This window comes from Neolamprologus multifasciatus, chromosome 5 (assembly GCF_963576455.1).
Source record: "Neolamprologus multifasciatus chromosome 5, fNeoMul1.2, whole genome shotgun sequence".
Classification (NCBI taxonomy): Eukaryota; Metazoa; Chordata; class Actinopteri; order Cichliformes; family Cichlidae; genus Neolamprologus; species Neolamprologus multifasciatus.
Window position 1 is genome coordinate 20,385,120 of NC_140443.1, and position 20,629 is coordinate 20,405,748.

The 20,629-nt window shown below is 41.0% G+C and overlaps 2 protein-coding genes across 5 annotated transcripts in view; one reads left to right on the forward strand and one right to left on the reverse strand.

The window, feature by feature from the left end:
• On the forward strand, positions 1 to 7,033 carry LOC146518524 (tripartite motif-containing protein 16-like protein). Its single transcript, XM_085161022.1, has 7 exons — positions 1 to 559; positions 1,529 to 1,624; positions 1,705 to 1,938; positions 2,019 to 2,175; positions 2,252 to 2,341; positions 3,871 to 3,930; positions 4,043 to 7,033. The coding sequence occupies exons 1-7, from the start codon at positions 89 to 91 to the stop codon at positions 4,585 to 4,587; spliced, it is 1,653 nt and encodes a 550-aa protein (XP_085017148.1). The 5' UTR covers positions 1 to 88; the 3' UTR covers positions 4,588 to 7,033.
• Positions 6,479 to 20,629, reverse strand: part of LOC146518525 (sodium-dependent neutral amino acid transporter SLC6A17-like) — a 22,904-nt gene continuing 8,753 nt past the window's right edge. For 3 of the 4 annotated variants that reach the window (XM_085161019.1, XM_085161018.1, XM_085161020.1), the window contains 10 exons: positions 20,405 to 20,562; positions 19,716 to 19,842; positions 16,392 to 16,573; positions 16,190 to 16,300; positions 15,867 to 16,108; positions 13,725 to 13,917; positions 13,455 to 13,647; positions 13,019 to 13,178; positions 12,758 to 12,920; positions 6,479 to 12,423 (listed from right to left, as the gene is read on the reverse strand). In XM_085161019.1, the coding sequence (XP_085017145.1) occupies positions 12,022 to 12,423; positions 12,758 to 12,920; positions 13,019 to 13,178; positions 13,455 to 13,647; positions 13,725 to 13,917; positions 15,867 to 16,108; positions 16,190 to 16,300; positions 16,392 to 16,573; positions 19,716 to 19,842; positions 20,405 to 20,562 (1,931 nt within the window). In that variant the 3' untranslated portion in view covers positions 6,479 to 12,021. The remainder of the gene's footprint in view (positions 12,424 to 12,757; positions 12,921 to 13,018; positions 13,179 to 13,454; positions 13,648 to 13,724; positions 13,918 to 15,866; positions 16,109 to 16,189; positions 16,301 to 16,391; positions 16,574 to 19,715; positions 19,843 to 20,404; positions 20,563 to 20,629) is intronic. The other variant, XR_014874271.1, reaches the window with a different exon arrangement.

Consider the following 20,629-nt stretch of genomic DNA (forward strand, 5'->3'; position numbering starts at 1 on the left):
CACTCCCACACACAAACACACACTTGTGAGTCATTTGTGCAGGAAACGAAACTAAACTTGTGACAGCCCGCCTTTTTTCCACAGAGACATGGCGGACCGTAACATTCCTGCGAAGATGAACCACCTCTGCTGTCAAATTTGTAGAAAGCTTCTCAGGAATCCTGTGATGATTCCTTGCGGACACAACTTTTGCATGCACTGCATCCAGGACCAATGGGATTGTGACCAGCTAAGGAACAGTCTCTGCAGGTGCCCCGAATGTAAATATGAGTTTCCATCCAGACCTCAGCTGATCAAGAACACCACTCTAGCTGAGGTGGTGAGAGAGACAGAAATGAGTTGTAATAAGGAGCAGCATTCCTCAGAAGGGAATCGGAGAGTCCTGAAGAGACCCTGGAGCTGTGCAGAAACATCAGAGAGCACTTTGTGTGGGAAACACAACAAGCCCCTGGAGGTTTACTGCTGCACAGATGAGCAGATCATATGTGCACAGTGTGCTTCAGCTGAGCATGGAGGACACAGGATCGGGTGGGTGAAGGAGGAACGGAGGCGGAAGGAGGTACTTAAAACAGGATAGAAATGGAGAAATCCTACTTGAAAGCTCAAATTTGCAGGAAGAAGAAACTGAAGGAAGCGTCTCCTGGAAAGCTTTTGGTGAATTAGCCCAGGAGTCAATTTATGCAGTCTTATGGCATAATACTAGACCTTCTAGCACTTAATATTTCCAACTCCAGATTTAGTTTTGAAATGACAATGCAGCGACATAGCTGACTATAACAAAAATATTACAAGAACATGTTTTCTCTTTGGGTAAATCCAGGAAACTGTCATTAACCAATTGCTCGTGATTTCCTGCAACTTCAAGATTGCTGACAATGTTTTATATCCTGGCAGATATTTGGAAACTTTTGCATATCTTGTGATTTATATATATGTACAATGATTTTAGCCATGTAACTGAGATGAAAGCAAAGTGCACGCTGCATCTAAGGCACACAGATCGATGATTCAAACTTCAACATAAGCCTAAAAAATGAATAATTGCTGAAACTAAGTTTCGATTGGAAGTGATGGGAGGAAAACAGGAGAAAAGACACCCTGTGGAACGAAAACAGGCTGATGATAACTAATATAATTATTAAATGCAGGATGGTGAGTGAAAAAGAAACACGGTGTATCATGGGAAGCCCCCAGTAGAACAGACCGACTGCAGAATAAAGGAAGATTCATGGTTATCTGATCCAAATCTATTGATAATCCCTTATCAACAAGGGATGTTTTAAGCCTAATTTTAAAGGTAGATGGGCTGTCTGTATTTCAGACAGGTGACATTTCCACTTTATTTGGTTAAACAAATCATTCCTGAGTACTGGGACAGCCTTACAAAACATTCAAATGACTTACAGCATCGACCCAGTTTTAGACAAAGATGCATTTGATTCATACAAATGTAAAAAGTGCCACCCAGGAAAAAACTAACAAAATCTAAACAAATTATGTGTTTGCTTCCAACTAACACATCCTGAAGAAGGAACTTAAGGACATGCAGACAAAGTTCAAGCAGACTCTTCAGAAGCAAGAAAGGAAAAGAGAGATGATGGGGGAGATGCTCGGACAGATTCAGGTGAGGGGAACATGTGACCAAAAAGTTATGTTGTCTGAAGTGTTTGTAGTGTGTCACCCACTCACATGTGTATCAAACAGGACGAGGCGGGAAAAACAGAAGCCTTCTGTGAAAGCGTCATAGTGGGCGCCATCGACTCCCTTCAGAAACATTACCTGTCAGTGAAGGAAGTGATTGCAGCTCAGGAGGAGGCGGCTGCAGCTCAGGTTCGCATCTCGCTGAAGAGCCTGGAGGAGGAGATGAAGCAGATGAAGAAGAGGGATGCTAAGCTGGACCGCCTGGCACAGACTGAGAGCAACATCCGTTTCCTGCAGGTATACTCCCAACACAGTGCTGGAAACGTTGCCTGTTTCTGACGGGTCGTATCCTAAACTTCTCCCCTCCATCCTCACAGAAATGGCCCTCTCATAAGCTCCTCTGTGACCACTCGTTCCCAGAGCTTTCAGAGGATCCACTCCTCCACTTTGAGCTCACAAAGAGAGCCGTTGAGCATCTTGGGAAGCAACTCGAGGAATTCTGTGACAAAGAATTTGCCTCAATCTGTAACACTGGTATGTGTCGTTATGTGGAAAACATCTCTCTTTAATTATAAGAATGTAAGAATATCTATGTCCTTGTGTATGACAGCTGATGGTGAGGAGCAGCAGGAATCAGCATCAGAGATGGAGGAAAATGATGTCCAGCGAAGAAGTGAAGCCAGTGTCTCACAGCCCCATGGTTTGTACTTCAAACTGTTTCCAGATCAATTTTAATATTACCTTACAGTTGTGGTCAGAAGTTTACACCCACTCATCATCATGGACATGACCGTCATGCTAATTTAGAGTTTTTAATGGTTTCTTTAAACTGTTGTTCAGCACACATCTTTAATGGCTTTGAGAAACAAGAATTGAAGGGAGAAGTTTGAATATATTTTGGATTTCTTTAATTCACACAGAGTCAAAAGTATACATACAGGCTCAAATATATTAACCAGCCCCCAATAATATTTTGTTAAATGTCCCTTAGTAAATTATCCATCAACAAGCTTCTGGGATAATTCTGGCTGATTGCTCAGCTTGGCAGAACTGGGAGAATTCATTTAAATTGGCTGGTTTCCTGTTACAGACCCTGCTTTTAAGCAAAGTCCACTGAATTTCCAATAGGGTTAAAGTTGGGCTCAGAAGCTTACTGTGAGCCTCCTTCATCCAGCTGTGATGTGTGTTGTCCTCATTGTCCTGATTATTTGACATTAGGTTGAAGAATTTGCAGGTAGTCCTGCTCCTTCTCCATTATTCCATCCATTTTATGATGTACCACTGACATGTTTATACAGGAGAACATCTGTCGTTTAAAAGGTTTTATTTACTTCAGCAGTTGAAATTACAAGTTTACAGCACTGGACTTTGATGTGAAATCAGCCATCTGCTTCACACAGAGGATGACCCTCAGAGTGGGCAGACCAGTTTTAAAACACCTCCCTGCCTAGCCTTGATTATTAATATTATCTAGCAACCTTAAGGCTACTGATTCCACTTATTATCTAAGTTCAGGACATTCTGTTCGGACTCCCTTGGCCCAGAAAATATAATCTGGACTTCTAACCAGTTATGATGTGTAAGCATGCTTTGCAAAACCCTCTGCACTTCTACATGTCAATCACAATAATTCAATTCATAGCGCTGAATGAAGCTTTCGACCCGTATTTAATGGAGTGCCTGATACCAGTACCACTGCTAAAAATAGCCCCAGAGCATGATTCGGAGGTGGTACAGTGTTCTTCAGTTTAAAAGCCTCACCACTATTCCTCCAGATACACCTCATGTCGTTGTGGCCAAAAAAGTCTGTCTTTATCTTGTCTGACTATAAAACTCATCCATGTGAACAGCTGCAAATTTTAGTCAAGCTTGAACGTGGAGCAGGGTCTTCTTTCTTGTTTGGCACCCTTCTACATGCCAGTGTAAAAATCATCTCACCTTGGACAGGGGTGCTGGCAGTTTACAGTTGATGGCAGGTTTGAGTCGGTGGTTCCTGGGTTGTTCCTCAACATCCTTAAACATGTCCTCTCATCTGAGGGTCAAAGTTTGAGTCTTCTTCCAGACCTTGGCAAAATGGTGACACATCTGAATAACTTGTACTTACAGGCAATTATGTAAACTGCTTTACAGGATAATGAACTCTATTACATTATCCTTGATTTATTCCATTTTGGGGACCAGTTTCAGGGTCTCTGATGCTCTGATGTCGTCTCCCGTGTCTCTTTACAGCTAGCAGGCCTCTGGCTAAACAGAAAGTGGATCCTAAAACCAGAGAAGAGTTCCTGCAATGTAAGTTTACCTTCCAACCTGCTCTCACCATGACTTTACCCACACACAGACTCATCCAACCACAGCTGTCTTCTTAGAATTCAGTCCTTAAATGTCCTCTTCATTATCTCAGATGCGTGTGAGCTCTCTCTAGACCCCACAACAGGTCATGAGGACCTGGTTATTTTGGAAGGAGAGAAGATGGTTAAGCTGTGCAATGAGAGGTCCAAGAATCCTTGTCTTCGTAACCCAGAGAGGTTTATACATCGGCGGCAGGTGCTGTGCAGGGAGGGACTGCAAGCTGACTGCTACTATGAGGTAGAGGTGAAAGGAGACAAAGCAGAGATTGCTCTAACCTACAAAGGAATAGACAGAAAATCCCGCACTACACTGTCAGCCTTTGGGGCCAATGCAAATTCCTGGAGTCTGGATCTATCTAAACATTACTCCGTGAGCCACAATTCTGACAGCATCCAGCTCACTACACCACCCCGTCATCACAGGGTTGGAATTTATCTTAAATTTCAAACCGGAACTTTGTCTTTCTATGAGGTGTCGGACAGTATGAACTTCCTGTACAAGGTTGAAGCCAAGTTCAGAGAGCCGCTGTATCCCGGATTCTGGCTCGGAGAGAAATGTTGCATCAGGATCTGTGATCTGAGACAGAGCCAACTGTAAAAGTACCGAAGAGGACTGCAAACAGCTTCTTTCTACTTAAAGGGAAATTAAAAATAATATGAATAGATTGCTGTATAAATTGCACAGTTCACTGACATGTCTGTTTCCTATGATGTGTGGGGTGGTTGATAACTCTGCAGTATATGAAGCCCAAATTGCCTATATGTGTAAGTTTGCATAAATTCAATAGTATCAAATTGCATTTTTATTCATGCTGGACATGTTTTACTGTAGACAGAGTGCTGAATGTAGAAGAATGCCTTGTTTCTACGTAACCTCCAAAGGCAGGATTTAGCAGACCCTCAAGTACATATAGTTGAGGGTATATATATATATTGTTTCTATTTAACATTGCTTTGTGAAATTACTGTGTCCAGAAGAGGGAGCCATGTGTCTGCGGTTTGCCTAATACTCTAGCCTTGTATGGAATTTCAGTCAAGTCAATATTAAAGAACTAAATAAACAAGTGGACAAATAGAAATGTAATTAAACGAATCCTGAAATATTTTTCTAATTAAGAAAATGAATAAAAATAGAGGCCGTCTCTCTTGATTGCCCACTTCAGGGTGGGAGAAACACCCCTGAACTGTGTTATGATTGTTGATGTAACATAGTTTGCTTACCAGAGGGCCCTCTGAGCTCTTCCCTGTTGGTAACACCAGAACACTCAGCGGGAAATTAGTAATAAATTAGTCATCTATGACTTGTTGACACAATAAAACAAGATTTATTTAAACTGCATTGCCATATTATCTCAGTAAGGCTCATAAATACGTCCACATAACAAACGTTTTGGAAATCTGTTTAATGCATTAGCTGATATTTTGGACTTATAAATCACCACATATTGTTGCTGGTCTTAATAATCCTCTGTTGGTCCAGCTTTACTCAAGTACTCTGTATTTGAAATGCATGTTTGATTAAGGATGATGGATTTAACAGTGTGGTTAAAGGGAGATAGCAGGCAGGGAAATTGTGTAGATTTGATACACAATTTGGTGAGAGTTGGTTGGTTGGTGAGAGTCTCGAGGAGATTGTCATTAGTCTGCATTTGAACTCATTGTCTAATCTTCCTGTTCTGCTCGGTATGGCAGAATAGGAAGAATAGACTGTTTGGTCCTTATCTTTTTATTAATTGCTAATTGTGCACATTAAAACTGTGTGTCGTGTTTTAAAGTCTATGGTGATTATTTAAAAGGCTCTGACTCTAAAAACAGTGCTTTTTATATCGATTCTACCAGTTGAACCTGGTTACTAGTGTTTGTTGATGACGTGAGTGCTGATGGAAGCAGCAGGATGAGTCCTGAAGTGTACAGGGCTATACTCTCTGCGCGTATTATTGAGACAATCGCTTCACAGTGTGAATGGATAATGACCCAAAACATAATGTTCAAGCAACCCAAAAGGCAAAGAAATAAATGAGGACTGGCTGTGTCAGTCATGTGATCTCAGCTAGAGTACGACTGATATGGGATTTTTAAGGCCGATATGCGGCGGTTTAAAAAATCTGTTTAAAAAACTATATTTAAACAGACAGATTTCCCTAACATTTGTTATGTCTAGTTATATATGAGTGCTTACTAACACAATAAAGCAATACAGTTTAAAAATACTTGTGGATAACTCATTTACACCCGACTCTGCTCTGATCTGTAGTCGCGTTTATGTTCCAGACACGTGTTGCCAACAGGGAAGTTGAAGAGTAACATCAACACTCCCAGCGTTGCAGGTCGTCTCTTCTTCACTTTTAAAATGTTCATTTATCGGCTGTAATAAATGCCGACACTGATATCTCTAGAAAATAGTACTGGCTGATGTATCGATCACCACCAACATCTGATAAATCATGTTTTACTTTGACCGAGAATGAATTTAAACCAAAAACGTCACAGCAGCTTGTCCACTCTTTATTAGAATAATTTTTTATGGTCACAATTTTTACAGTATTTCTCAGTATGATACATTCATAAAATGAAAGAGGAAGGAGAGGGAAGCTGTAAAGGGACATGTGTCTCCTGTATAGTGTTTGAAGTGTGTGCTCACTAAGGCCTTGCACACACCAAGCCAAACTCACATCTCGCACACACACACACATGTGCACACACCAGTGTTGGGGGTTATTTCTAAGGATTGCTTTTCACAGACAGGATTTGCTTTCAGCCACAGTTATTCTGTCATTTAAATAACATCATATTGCTTTTCATCAAATTTGAAATGTACTGGAAACAAGACAACGAAAACAGACGTTAGCTTTTTGAGTCTTGTGAAAAAAGTGCATTGATCACATTCATTTCTAACTTTTGTTATACTTACTGCTAAAACTTTTAAGACATTAATCTACATCACGTTAATAAAATCTATCTCCAGAATAGTTTGGTTACATAACATTATTTACAGACATGAAGACACCAGAGATGTCTGCGTGATACACTCTTACACTAAAACGGCTCACACACCAAACACAAAACATCTGTAACCACACTAGTGATCCACTCATTACACAGCAGAAAACTAATTCCTGAATGGACTGTCACAACTTGCTGTTCATAGAGCTACCACCAGGGGGCGAAAACATTGCCAAAGGAGGATTAGCCAAACCCTTTGCTCAGGTCTCTCCATGCAAACTTGGATAAAAAATGTGCTTGGAAGCTGAAAATGTTTGATTCAGAGAGAAAAACAAAACCAATCAAACAGAAAAAAAAAATCCCACTTTGTGGATCAAACCTACCGTGTTACATTCATTTCTGAATCCTTACACTGTTAAAGGAAACTGTATTTTTCACATATAGAGCAGTTGAAAAAAACACAACATATTCCTGATACATGTGTCTGTGTTTTTCCCCCCAATATGATTTTTCCAGTAAAGTGTTTGTCTGGATGCTGTGTTTTTGAATCAGCACTTTCCCCCCTGCCCCTAAATAAATTTGCAAAGGTGTGGACCACCCAAGCAGCAACCTCCAGGATTGCAGTTCCTCTGGTGGCCACTTGAGGCTGGCTCCAAAAGTGAGTCAATCCCTATAGGCTCCCATGTTAAGATGCTAACCTTTGAAGCACTAAAAATGAAAAATGTTCTTTGCTTCTATGGATAAATTTCCCTTTTATTGACTCTGTGTTGGCTACATGTTTTTTAATCTAATAGATCTGGATACTAGAGTCAGGGGTGTGGCCTTTCTTAACACAGCTCAACAGTGAACACTAACTTTTTTAAAGGTTCTGGTTCCAGAAGTTAATTTTCCATTTGTTTCCTTCACTAATGTTTCAGAAAATCTTAATATAAAGAGTGTTAAACTTTTTAAACCGTAGTTTTAAACAACTATAAGGTGAATAAAAACACAAAGAAAAAATAAAACGGGACAAAAGTACCAGACTATGTATATAAGTTAGTGATGGGTCGTTCGCGAACGAAATGGCTCTTAGAGCCGACTCTTTGACGTGAACGACGCGAGCCGGTTCCTTATCGCGAGCCGGTTCCTTATCGCGAGCCGTCACGTGGTTTGTTTTTTTCTTTCTTTCTCTCAGCCTCTCTCTCGCACTTTTTTCCCGCTTCACTCAGCACGTGAGCCTTGTGCTTTACACTGGGCAGAGGGGGGAGGGGCGGTAGTTACACTCAGTAGCACAGGAACAGAGCCAGAGAGAGAGAAAGAGAGCCAGGGACAACAACGTCACATTAGAAAGGTATAGTAATCATCCACAACTATTTTCAGTTGCAGATGATAAAGAATTCAGAAAGTTTATTCATGCAGGTCCATATGACAGAGAATATGCATCTTCTTTTTGTTTTCATATTTTAATTTATGTTTAATTGTGTTGTGGTTTGCAGTGTTTTGTGTTGTTTCACTTTAAATTTGTTAAAGGAAAAAGCTGAAAATTTAAATAGTTAAAAGTTGAAATGTGAATAGTTGATTTTTGTATTATATGATTTATTTATTACATTTTATGTGGAGTGAATAAATAAAAGTATATTTATGGTGGCCCCTAGAGACAAAGCACATACAAACTTCAAATCACGTACGAACCCTGAAGCACGTACAAACTCCAAAACACGTAAAAACACGTACAAACTCCAAAACACGTAAAAACTCCAAAACATGTAAAAACACGTACAAACTCAGAAGCACATAAAAACTCAAAACACGTACAAAACACAACAGAAGTGCTCCAGAATGCTAGGGCGCAGTGTTGAGCTTTTGTTACCTAGTGGCTACACAAGCCAGCAAGTACCAACGACCGGATTTGGTGTGTGGTAGTAACAGGTAAATGAACATTGTTTTTAAATTATTTGAATATATATGAGTGCCTGTGTATAAATACACAAACATGCTTTCAATTGTGTAATTTAAGTGATCTAGTAGCTCTGCTTTGGAAGTTCAGTTCATGCTAGAAATGTGTTTTGGAGTTTGTACGTGTTTTGTCTCTAGGGGCCACCGCATATATTTATATATAAACATATATAAATAAAACCACTTTTTTTACGTTAGTAATTCCTTTTGTGCATAATTTAATATTATTGTTAATAATAAATTAATCAAAGCAACAAAACAACCTGAAGAGCCGGTTCGGAGCCGAAAGAGCCGGCTCTTTTTAGTGAGCCGAACCGAAAGAGCCGGCTCTCTAAAAAGAGCCGGAAATCCCATCACTAATATAAGTACTTTTAATGGTAAAAGAACTACACATCCCTATAACTCAATGCTTCATTAATGACTGTAATCACCGCTCACTAAATGACCTGATGTTTGCTCGTTTTAACATTTCCATGGTAACAACAACCTCCATCATCAGAGATGTCACTTTTTCAATTTAGGATTGTGGTTAGTGTAGTTCTTTTCCAGCTCATGCAGACTTGGTCTCCACAGGAGCAGATTTGTTGCACCATAGTTTGATTATGTTGTAGCTTGTAGTGAGTCTACTTTAGACGGCTAAAACATTATAGCTCATAATTAAAATCCCTGTGGAGAAATTTACTTTCTGGAACCTTGTTGTTGAGCTTTATTAGCAGGTGTTTATTATTGTGCATTGAAGCTGTACAGATTATGAATGCAGCTTAGTAGCAAGCTTGCTAACTTTAGCTTATAACTTAGCATGCCACAGTCTTGTCCAAATACCGGAGGATTAAAAAGTTGAACAAAGTCCAAAATCAATGGGTGACCTCAGAGTGGTTCAACCTAAAAAAAATGTGCTTGCATGTTTTGTACACATCTGGAAAGATATCTGCTCAGGATGTTAGCATGCTGTGTCATCTACGCTAAACATATTTAGCGTATTTAGAGACAACCTTTCATGAACCTGTTGGGTAACAGGACATTTTGAGAGCATCTTTTGGCTAACGATTAGACCACTAAACCGGAAGTGGACACACACGACTAAACAAGACCGTACATCAGCTCCACAGTGCAGCATCATTTTCATGTCCACGATCAGCTCCACAAACTACAGAACAGTCCTAAAATGTACAGACTCAATAAGCGTCACACAAGATTAAAATACACAGTATACATACTAAACGCTTGTAAAAGATAAATCTTTGTAATTCATCACGCCTACGTAACAGCAAATATACAGGAATATAAATATAGTCCATTTATACCTAAACACCATGGCTTTAAATATTGTGATAAAAAAATAAATTAAAAATTCCTTTAAATAGGAATTAAAATGTGCTCAGTTTAAACTCAAGTCAGCGACCATCACCGTAATCCCTGCTGCGCCACGGCAGGGCCTGTAACACAGAGTGTGTATGTGTGTGCATGTGTATTTCTGTCTGTGCATGAGGAGTCTAAGGCTTTCAAAGGTGCACACTATCAGGTCGGCTGATAAGTTCACAGAATTGGGATTTTTGCTTTTTAATCTTTTGGTCCGTAGCTATTTTTCTTATTTTAAGTTCATTTTTTTTGTTCAAAGTTAACAGAGTTTGTGCTCCAATATAAATATATATTGCTGTGTGTCCCATAATATGTCTCGGCAGGAGTTAATTTTAATATGTGGATCAATGCTTGAGACAATTCCAGCCAATAATCTGCTTGTGCTCAGTGAGTCAAAATCTCCTTTGTGCTTTTTTGAAGGAGGAGAAAAGCAAACTTTGCGTGCTTCGTGCCCGCCTTGTGTTTTGGGTTGTAGTTCACTTTCACTGCAGTCCAGTGTAACAGGTCTGTTATTCTGGAGCAGATTTCAAGTGTTTTGTTGTTTACTTTTAACTCTTTGGTGGAGAAACTGAAATGAGTGTATTTCTACAGCACAGAGACGAAGATGTGAGAGTGATGGATAATGAAAGTTGTTTGAGCTCCCGGTTAATAAAACCCAGAGTCCTAAAGGTATGTTATATTACTATAACTATACTGTACATTGTGATTTTACACCTTGTTTTGTTTTTACAAAATGAACAACAACAATAGACTCTACACACAAATTACAGGAGGAGGTGGATGTGGGGTCTGATTGGAACATAAACGGGTGCCTTTAGAGTCGTCTTACCATATTTTACAAATCATAGTCCTATGAAAACAAATCTCACGGCATCAGAACAGAGCTGCGAGTCTGTGGCCAAAAACGTTACCTGATCTTAATTTGGAAGTGCTCACCTTTAAGGTCATTTTCTTAAACATACAGAGTCGAGTGTTTTTGTTTTTTTTTGGATTCCTTGTGCGCCAACACACAGTGGCAAACACCACAGGTCAGGTGGTTTGCTGTGAATGTCTTCCTCAGACACCTCAGGACGTTACAGTAGAATTTAGTTGTGACTTGAATTCACAGCGCACACTGTGGAGTGAAAATGGGACTTCCCACAGCTGTGCTGAGCATGACCTTGAAGAACAATTTGTCCAAATCTGAATCAGGTATGGTTTTGGAACTTTTCAGCTGCACCTTGTCGACTGCATAACATCTAATATAAAGAAAACCTGCTGTGTATTAAGTGGTACATGGCTTTGACACCCATTATTGCTACATAGGAAACCAGCAGAACCTCACAAACTCTACTACATTCACTCTTTCACACTACCTGCACTGTGCAGACATTTTCCTTATACTATGGGGTCGGTGTCTGCTAGGGGATCCTTAAACTAAGGCAAAGAAAATCAGATCACAGAACTTCATTCTGAACACATTAACCTGATGTTTTTAAATATATACATATGTAGTGTGTCACTGTTAATCTCAACCTGATTCCAGAGTTTTGCTTATTGTAAAAGAGTGAAATGCATCCCTTTTTTCCTGTTTTCTAACTTCCAGATGCTCGGAAACATTCTGGAAATCTTCTCATGAAGTTCCTTTGTGTTATTTTGGAAGCGCTCATAAACTGGATGGCTACGTACAGTTTTGTGGCGTTAGCAGGGCAGTGGTGAGGATTCCTGGAGCTGCGCTGAGCTCCAGTGGAGACCTCATGGGTAAAGTTGTGCTACCGGGGTGGTCAGAGGGGAGTCTGTCAAGACTGGGCAACAGTCAAGAGTCAGACTCTGGTGTGAGAGGTGTGCTTGGTGTAGTTGGTGTGGTGGGGCTTATGGCAGCATTTTGGTAGCTAGTACCATAGCAGATGTTTGGAGACAGGGAGTCCATGGGTTTGTTTCCTCCAGGTGTCAGGAAGGGTTTGCGTGCTGGCCCTGATGATGGGGCCTCGCCTGGTTTGCCTCCAAGGATGAATCTAGCCTCATCCTGCTCCTCAAGGTTGGATATGTCCTTCATCATAGATTTATGGTAAGAGACAGACAGCTTGTTAGAGCCGTCTGACATCAAGTTGAAGTGTCGGGCGATGAAGACAACAGGGAGCGGAAGCATGGCCACAACGATAAGAGCGAAGCACATGGCCAGAGCCCAGGGAGGATAGCTCTGGAAGCGTTCCTGAGCCTAAAATGACAGAGGGGTGAAATGAAAAGGAAACACTTTTCCAAACGTTCCAGATGAAAACTAACCCCCCAATCACTCCTACAAAGTACACCCTGTGTGGCTGTGTAATGGTGGGAATTTTTTCTTTGCTTTTTATTCTTACTCACACAGAGACACGGTATGCAATCCTGTGAAAAACTAAGTACAATTTGTCATATATGACTGTTGCTGTTGGACATTTTGCTTACATTTTAGCAGTTTTCGTGTCGTGTTTTAGCTTCTTTTCCCTGAGTGAAGCATTTGAAAACTTCTTTTACACCAAAACAGCACAAACACACACACAGACAAGACTGACCAGCTCTTGAACCCAGGCGTTGTATCCTGGTGGGCTGATGGCCATCTCGATGACAGTGGCTGAGATGAGAACGATAAGACAGAGAGGGGAGACGTACTTCCAAAGGTAGAAATAGATAATATAAGGTCGGAAACCTAACATGTCCTCCAGGTCCTGCATGAACCTGACAAAGAACAACAAATTGCAGTAAGGATCCTTTCCTTGGATACACTTTTGCAGTTTGATACACAGCTTTCAGCAGCATCTTGTAGTTAGCCTCACCTTTTGGTGCCATATATCCAAGCAACAGACAGATTTTCCAGGATGACCACTACAGTGAGAGGCAGACCAGCTGAATAATCATCGAACATGGTGACAAAGTAATTTCCCGACCGCTGAACAAACAACAAGCCGCATAAGAAAGCGATGATGCAGCAACACACTGAAACAAACAGAAACAATTGGAGCTCATTTGGAAGAAAAGATTAGGAAAAAGTTTGAAAAAACAGATGAGAATTAAAAAGGTTTTATTTGCCATTAAGTGCTATTATTTCCTGTTTCTGCTTTCCATTCAGTTTGCTCACAGCACATAAATACTAATGCAGCTCATTCCCAGATGTACTTTAATCCTTTCTAAGTGCTGAGCAAGGGGTTTCAACTACTAATAGCACAGAGGCTGAGGGAGTCAGTGTAGCGGTGGTGCTGGGGAGCGGCGTACCTGTAAAAAGCTCCTTCTGGACTTTGTAGGCGTCAAGGACAGGTGTGGTGATGCCAGTCATGGTGCCGATCATGCTGCCCAGACCGAGGTTGATGAGCATGAAGAAGAACATGACTGACCAGAAGGGAGATGCTGGGAAATGCGTCATGGCTTCTGTGAAGGCGATGAAGGCCAGGCCGGTGCCCTGGACAGCCTGCAGAGAGACATTGAGAGGTGTGAAACACAGAACATGCTGTGGGTTCAGCTGAGTTATGTGTGCTAAAGGCTCACTTTGTTCAGCTCATCCTCCAGAACACACGGCTCCAGACCCAGCTGGGGAAAGCTGTCCTCTTTGACCGTTTTAATGACCCCGTACATCTCAGCATAGTCCGACGTGGTGAGATGGGAAAAGTTCACATGTGGAGGAATAAGATCATGACTCAGGACGTTGGAGTTGAGGTATCCCAGGATCTTTTCTGCATTCCTGCAGACAGAAAAGGTCAGAATCACAATGAATCCAATACATATTTTGCGCCACACTGCTTGACTGATGCTCTCACAAAAAGCCATGTAAGGTACAATTTCTTGACAACCTGTTGCTGTTAAATTACTTAAAGATTAGATTAAATTAAATTAGATTAAATTGTCTCTTAAATTAGATACAAATATCAATTTACAATTTCACCTACCACTCAGTAATTTAATAAATGATCACAATAGAGACAATTTAGACCTATTTAGACCGTGGCTCAGGGGGTTGGGAAGCATATCTGTAACCGGAAGGTCGCCGGTTCGATCCCTGGGCTCTCTGTCCTGGTCGTTGTGTCCTTAGGCAAGACACTTTACCCTACTGGTGTTGGCCAGAGGGGCCGATGACGCGATATGGCTTCTGTAAGTCTGCCCCAGGGCAGCTGTGGCTACAACCGTAGCTTGCTTCCACCAGTGTATGAGTGCACGAGTGAATGAATAGTGGCATTGTAAAGCGCTTTGGGTGCCTTGAAAAGTGCTATATAAATCCAATCCATTATTATTATTTAGCTTACACTTTGGTATCCTCATATTCTTTATAAAGGATGTGATTTCTTTCCTCATAAATAATTAGGTAGGTAAAAAGCGCAACAAAAATTTGGGTTTTTACTCCTGTACTTTGCGTTTGGAACAAATTTACGGAGTTTTAACTTGTTAATGTGCCAAAAACATGTATTTTTAAGAGTAAATGGATACATGCATTTTTCATGCAGTGGTTAGTGCTGTGACCTCAAAATAAGCTCTCTGGCTTCCTCCCATAGTTCAAAGACCTATTATGCTCATTTCCAGATACATAATAATAATAATAATAATGTATACTTTATTGAGCCCCGTGGATAAATTACTCTCTCTGCATTTAACCCATTCACTCAGTGGGCAGCTGCAAATCAGGCGCACGGGGAGCAGTGTGTAGGGACGGTACTTTGCTCAGTGGAACCTTTCGATCATGGGGTGACCACACTACCTACTGAGCTATCCCTGCCCTTATTTTGTGTGACCTGCTCCATATCACCACTGTCTCCGACCCTCTTAGATCTCATCTGCTATTCATCTTACTGTTCCGTCCGCACGTCTTACAACTATGGGGAACAGAGCCTTCAGTCGCTCAGCTCCCCGGCTCTGGAACGCTCTTCCTCCAGCCATAAGAAATATAGACTCTCTTCCCGCATTTAAGTCACAGCTCAAAACACATCTGTTCAAACTGGCTTATTCGCTTTAGTGCTGATTTTATCTGTTGTCAAGTTCTGCTTTGCAATTTTAACTGATTTTATGTATTTTATGACTATTGCTTCTTTTATTAATTTTGTTCTTTTGTAAGGTGACCTTGGGTTTTTGAAAGGCGCCCTCAAATAAAATGTATTATCATTATTATTTTATATTCTTGGACTCTACTTGAGTAGCTTGCATGTTTCAAATTTATTAAAAAACAAAAAACATCATAATTTAATTTAATTTTCAACTTTCCCCTGATTGTGTGGTCCTCATATAAGTTTGAATAGCAGGTTTGTACATTTATTATATGAGGCTAAAACTTTGAGAAGAATCATCTTGTCTTCAAGCGGGGACTTTCCACGTCTTTGACATCAGATAGAGTCATGAACAGAAAAACACCATCAGAAACTAAGAACTCAGAACAATCTGAAGATGGGCCTTTTGGCTCGAAAGCACTGCTCGCACGTGCACTGACCACAGTATCTGAAAATATGAGGATCCATCACTGTAACAGCATATATGTGACAGAAAATAAGGATAACTGCCACTGTTTATAACATAAAGACTGTGGGGAACTTTGAGGTGTGATTTTTGGTTAATATGCAGTACTCATGAACCTTGCTGTCGGACTTTTGTTTCTTTTTTGGGGGGTTACATTCAATGTTGCCAAAAAAACCCCAGTGTTCAACTTACTCCACAACACACTTTTCATTCATGATGTTGGCCTTGAAGCCCAACACAGCAAACACAACCAGTGTGGCCAAAATGGAGGTCAAAAAGTTAATGACAGAGACGAGCACGGCATCAAAGTGGCAGTTGTTGTCAATCTTATTGTAACTGGAGAAGGCGATGACTCCTCCAAAACCCAGACCGAGGGCAAAGAAGACCTGGGTGGCGGCCTCCCTCCACACCTGCGGCTCCAGCATCTTCTCCAACTGAGATGTGAGGAGAGGCTTTTGTTAGCATGCAAGGTTGAAAAAAATAGAGGTGAGGAACAATAACTCTTTCATCCTAACCTTGGGAGTGAACATGTGAGCGATACCATCTACGGAGCCCTTCAGCATTAAACCCCTGACCAGGAAACAGAACAGCACCACGTAGGGGAAAAGAGAACTGAAGTACATCACCTGTACAGGTGCAAAAGAAAAAGACATCCATTCAGCAAAAACAAGCCTCCACACTTTTCTCTTAAATGTTTCTGTGTCATGGTTTCCCAACCTTCCCAGAGGAAGCGATTCCTTTAATGACGGCGAGGCAGACAATGATCCAGGCTACCAGCAGAGACAGGGTCATTTTGATGTTGAGGCCGCCGCTCTCTGCGATGGTGCTGGTCGTGTTCAGAGTCTGCCGGTACCAGAAATAGGTCGTAGCCGAGCTTTTGTCACATTCTGGCTCCACAACTGTAGATGACAGGAAGAAAAAGTTTAATTTGGGTGATAATGAGGAAGCAAGAAGAGAAAAGGTTTGAAAAGACTGCAGGGAGGCTGAGGAGAGTGAAAGGAGAGTATACTGGTGCAGAGGATGTTTGCTCGGGGTCAGTATTACAAGATTTAGCTGGTTTATATTTCTCACTTACACAAGGTCATCTGTGTACTTGGTATGCAAAACACACTACTCAAAGTCACAACCCTTGAGATTTTCCTCACAGTGTATTAACTTGTTACCTTGAAGAAATAAAATATACTGTGTGTGGCTGAGAGTAGAGGCAGCGGTGTTGTGATAATACGATCACGTAGTACTGAGCTTTATCTGTGCAGAGACACACACGGCACACACAGAAAAGGAGTCAAGCACAAGCAGGTGAAAATGCTTCACAAATTAAACTGATTCAAGTTGTTCTTTACTATGTTTGTTGATCGATTTGCTTCCACGTGTATGTCATCGCAGCGGCCGTGAAATATTTTACAGTCTGCTGCTGTCCTTCAGCATTAGCGTCCTTCAGCATGAATCTCTGCTTCCCCCGTCTTTCTGCCAGCCTTGCTGAGTCATTCACATGCTGGCTTTTTTTTTTTGGCTGCCCCAGGGTTTACAATATAATCACCACTAATCGAATAAGTTCCAGTGGGTTTTTAATCTGGATTAGGCAAGTGAAGTCTTGACAGAAAGTTGTAGTGAAGGGAAGACAGCTTGTGTCTTCTGTTCAGGAGTGTTGATGAAGACTGAAGCTTTGTAACACAGCGATCCATTGAAGTATAACTGTGAGAATTATGTGCAATCTGCAATGTTTCACCAAATCAGTAGCACGATTTTCTCATCATACTGAACCTTTAAAAATCAAACCCTAGGCGGTCTGCTTTAAATGCATCAGTGACCTGCAGTTAAGACAGTTTTCCTGCACGGTCATGTGAAAAAGAACAATTTTCACAGGACTGTAAGTAACAACAGTAAGTAGAAAGAGTGACCACCTCTATAAAAACTGGAACGTTCCAGTGTGTATTAACACAATGCCACAATCTTCCGCGGAGTGAACATCCAAGCAAATTCATCGCAGACTGTGCAGAGAAAGTGCAGAAAAACGAAGAGCTCCACCTCATATCGTACCGTTTACGGTAATACCGGTATAATGTTGGGCAACGATAAGAAAATGAAATATCGCGATAGAATCTGGGTAAAACGCGCATGCGCAGTGCCTATGTTTTCATACGCACATGGCGGAAAAAGCATGGCGGCAACGGAGAATGAGAGGGGCAAAAGCGGATCATTGAATGAAACAGATGAACCAGAATTAGTTTGTAAAAATGCTGCAACTTCAGTGGTGTGGCACTGGTTTAGCTTTCGTCTGTCAGATACACAACAAAGCACTATTTTTGGTACAGCATGCTAGCGGGCCGTCGTTATTACCGTGTTGTTTGGAAAATACGGCACACTTAAAATCAATCCTTTGATTTTTCTGAAAATCGACAGGGCCCCTTATAATCCCGTGTGGCTTATGTATGAATTCTGGTTGTGTTTACTGACCTCGAAACGATTTTATGTGGTACACGCTTGAAAATCTGTCAAATGTTTCAGTACGACTTTGCTAAGCTACGAAGCTGCACCGCTTGATGGATTGTCGGAGCATTACGGCTATCGTAGGTAGGAGCCTCGCGGAGTGATACGTACTGTGCTTCAACATAATATTACCGTATTGTGTGTGTATAACCTCTTTTTAAGTTTTGTGGATATTATACATGGTTATGCTGAGGATATGTCGGCCAATTTCCACTGGAAATGCCTTTTGGTTAAACTGTCAGCAAAGAATTTGCATTTGCACTGTTACATTTTTTATATAACTTTAATGCAGATAAAAAACAGCTGCTTGTTTAAGTGAAAATACATTGATTTCTTTTTTTGCACTAATAAAGTTGTGGAGTTGTAAAGTATTTTGTCTAGTGTCAATTATATTGTCAGTTATATCGTTATCACAAATTTTGAAATGTATATCGTGATAAATATTTTTGGTCATATCGCCCTGCTCTACGCAGCATGTCAGTACAAACACCCCAAACCAACTGCCAAGCATGGTAGTGGAAGGGTGATGATTTGGGCTTGTTTTTGCAAGGACCTGGGCACCTTGCAGTCATTGAGTCAAGCATGAACCTCTCGGCATGCCGAAGATATCTAGAGTCAAAAGTGAGGCCATCTGTTCGACAGCTAAAGCTTGGCCACAGCTAGGTCATGACAACAATCACAGCACAGTAATAAACCTACAACAGAATGTCTGAAAAAGAAAAGAATCGAGGATCTGCAAAAAGCCAGTCAAAGTGCCGACCTCAACATGGGAGAAATGCTGCGATGGGAACTTAAGAGAGTTATTAATAAACAAACACGTACAATTCTCAATGAACTGAAGCGATGTTGTAATGAAGAGTGGGCCAAATAATCACTTCAAGTTATTGGTGGTTTTACGAGAATTCAAGAATCCAAACTGTCTTTCATCTTAAACCTCATACTGGCTGTTTGTTCCCACTGTCTGAAAGACCCATGTGTGAATTTCTGAACCCTATGAGAGAAAAAATACGAACTCTTTTTGTATCCTTTCTTTAAATGGTTGCCTAAAAGGAAAATTGCTTTTCAATCCCCAAATTCCTCTTCTTAGCCAAGAGACTCTTGACATTAAGTTCAGACCAGTCTTCAGGGTTTTTCCTTTAACTTTGGTTATATGCAGGAAATATCACCGTTTGGAATAACTAAACCATGTTACATAGCTAAACTTAAGTTGCTGTACTTTAAACTTTAGCATTACATTTTGGGCAACCTGTGTCTGCACAAAACTGTCATTCCTGTTTATCTATAGCCATCTTAGCAGAATGGCATTGGAGGCAGTATCCCTTAGTCATCTTTTGTAACTGCACAACTAGAGCGACTACCATGAGATTTTGGAGAGAAATTCAGAAATTTAGTCCCCAGAAGGCGATTCTTTGCGATTCTATGACTCTTCCTTTAGCACTACCATAAGGGTAGTCGTTCCAAACTAACGGCAATTAATGCATCTGTGAAACAGCGTTTACTGTCAATTAACAAATGTTGGTATTGCACTAAAGTAAGTTCATATAAACTCACTGGCAAGTGTCCCATTCTTTCTGATTGGGCAGTCACTCCATGGGAGAGGATACTGGAAGGACTGGAAGAAGTAGAAAATGCTCCAACCGATGATCACATTATAGTAGAGACCCACAAAGCCGCACACCTACAGACAGATAGATGGCGTTATGCGACAGAAACAGCCAGATAACATTTAATGAGGTACAAATATGTGATGTCAGGTTTGATATAGACATCACATGTGCAGAGGATCATCTGTGCAGAGTGAGAAAAGCATGCAAATGAGGCAGGTGCTTTGTGCATGTCCCAATGCTGCTGTCAGTCTTTGGAGCAGCCTTGCCAGCAAGGACATTCAGAAGCTAAATAAGGTTGAGGGAAGCATGAATAATTGAAGTGCTCTCTTTTCAACAGTGATCTTCTGTGAGATATTTATAGCTACTTCTGCAGCTCTGAAGTAAGACTACCTTCCACTCTCAGACACGTCAATACCTTCATAAACCTGCATCAAGATATAACTTTAACTAGATAGATAAATAGATAGAACCTCTTTGATCTTATCACCATGCTTCACTTATCGAACTGCTTCCTATGGAGCCACTAAAGACTTTAAGAGCACTGCTAAAGAAAGAGTGTACATTTGGCTCACAGTTAAAAAGATGATGGCTCTGTCTCACACTCCTTACAGGAACAGAAGCATCTCAGCTTACCATCAGACTTGACATTCCTATTCCACCCAGGCGGGGACAGACGTAGTTCCACACCCCGATACTTCCACGCCTGATCTTCTGACCCACTGCCAGCTCCAAGAAGAAGAGAGGGATGCCAATAATGAGGAGGAGGATGAAGTAAGGAACCAGATAGGCGCCTGAAAAAACAAACAAAAAAAGATTTGGTGTTTCTAGGAAAAACGTGTTGCTGTTTGCTTGGCTAAC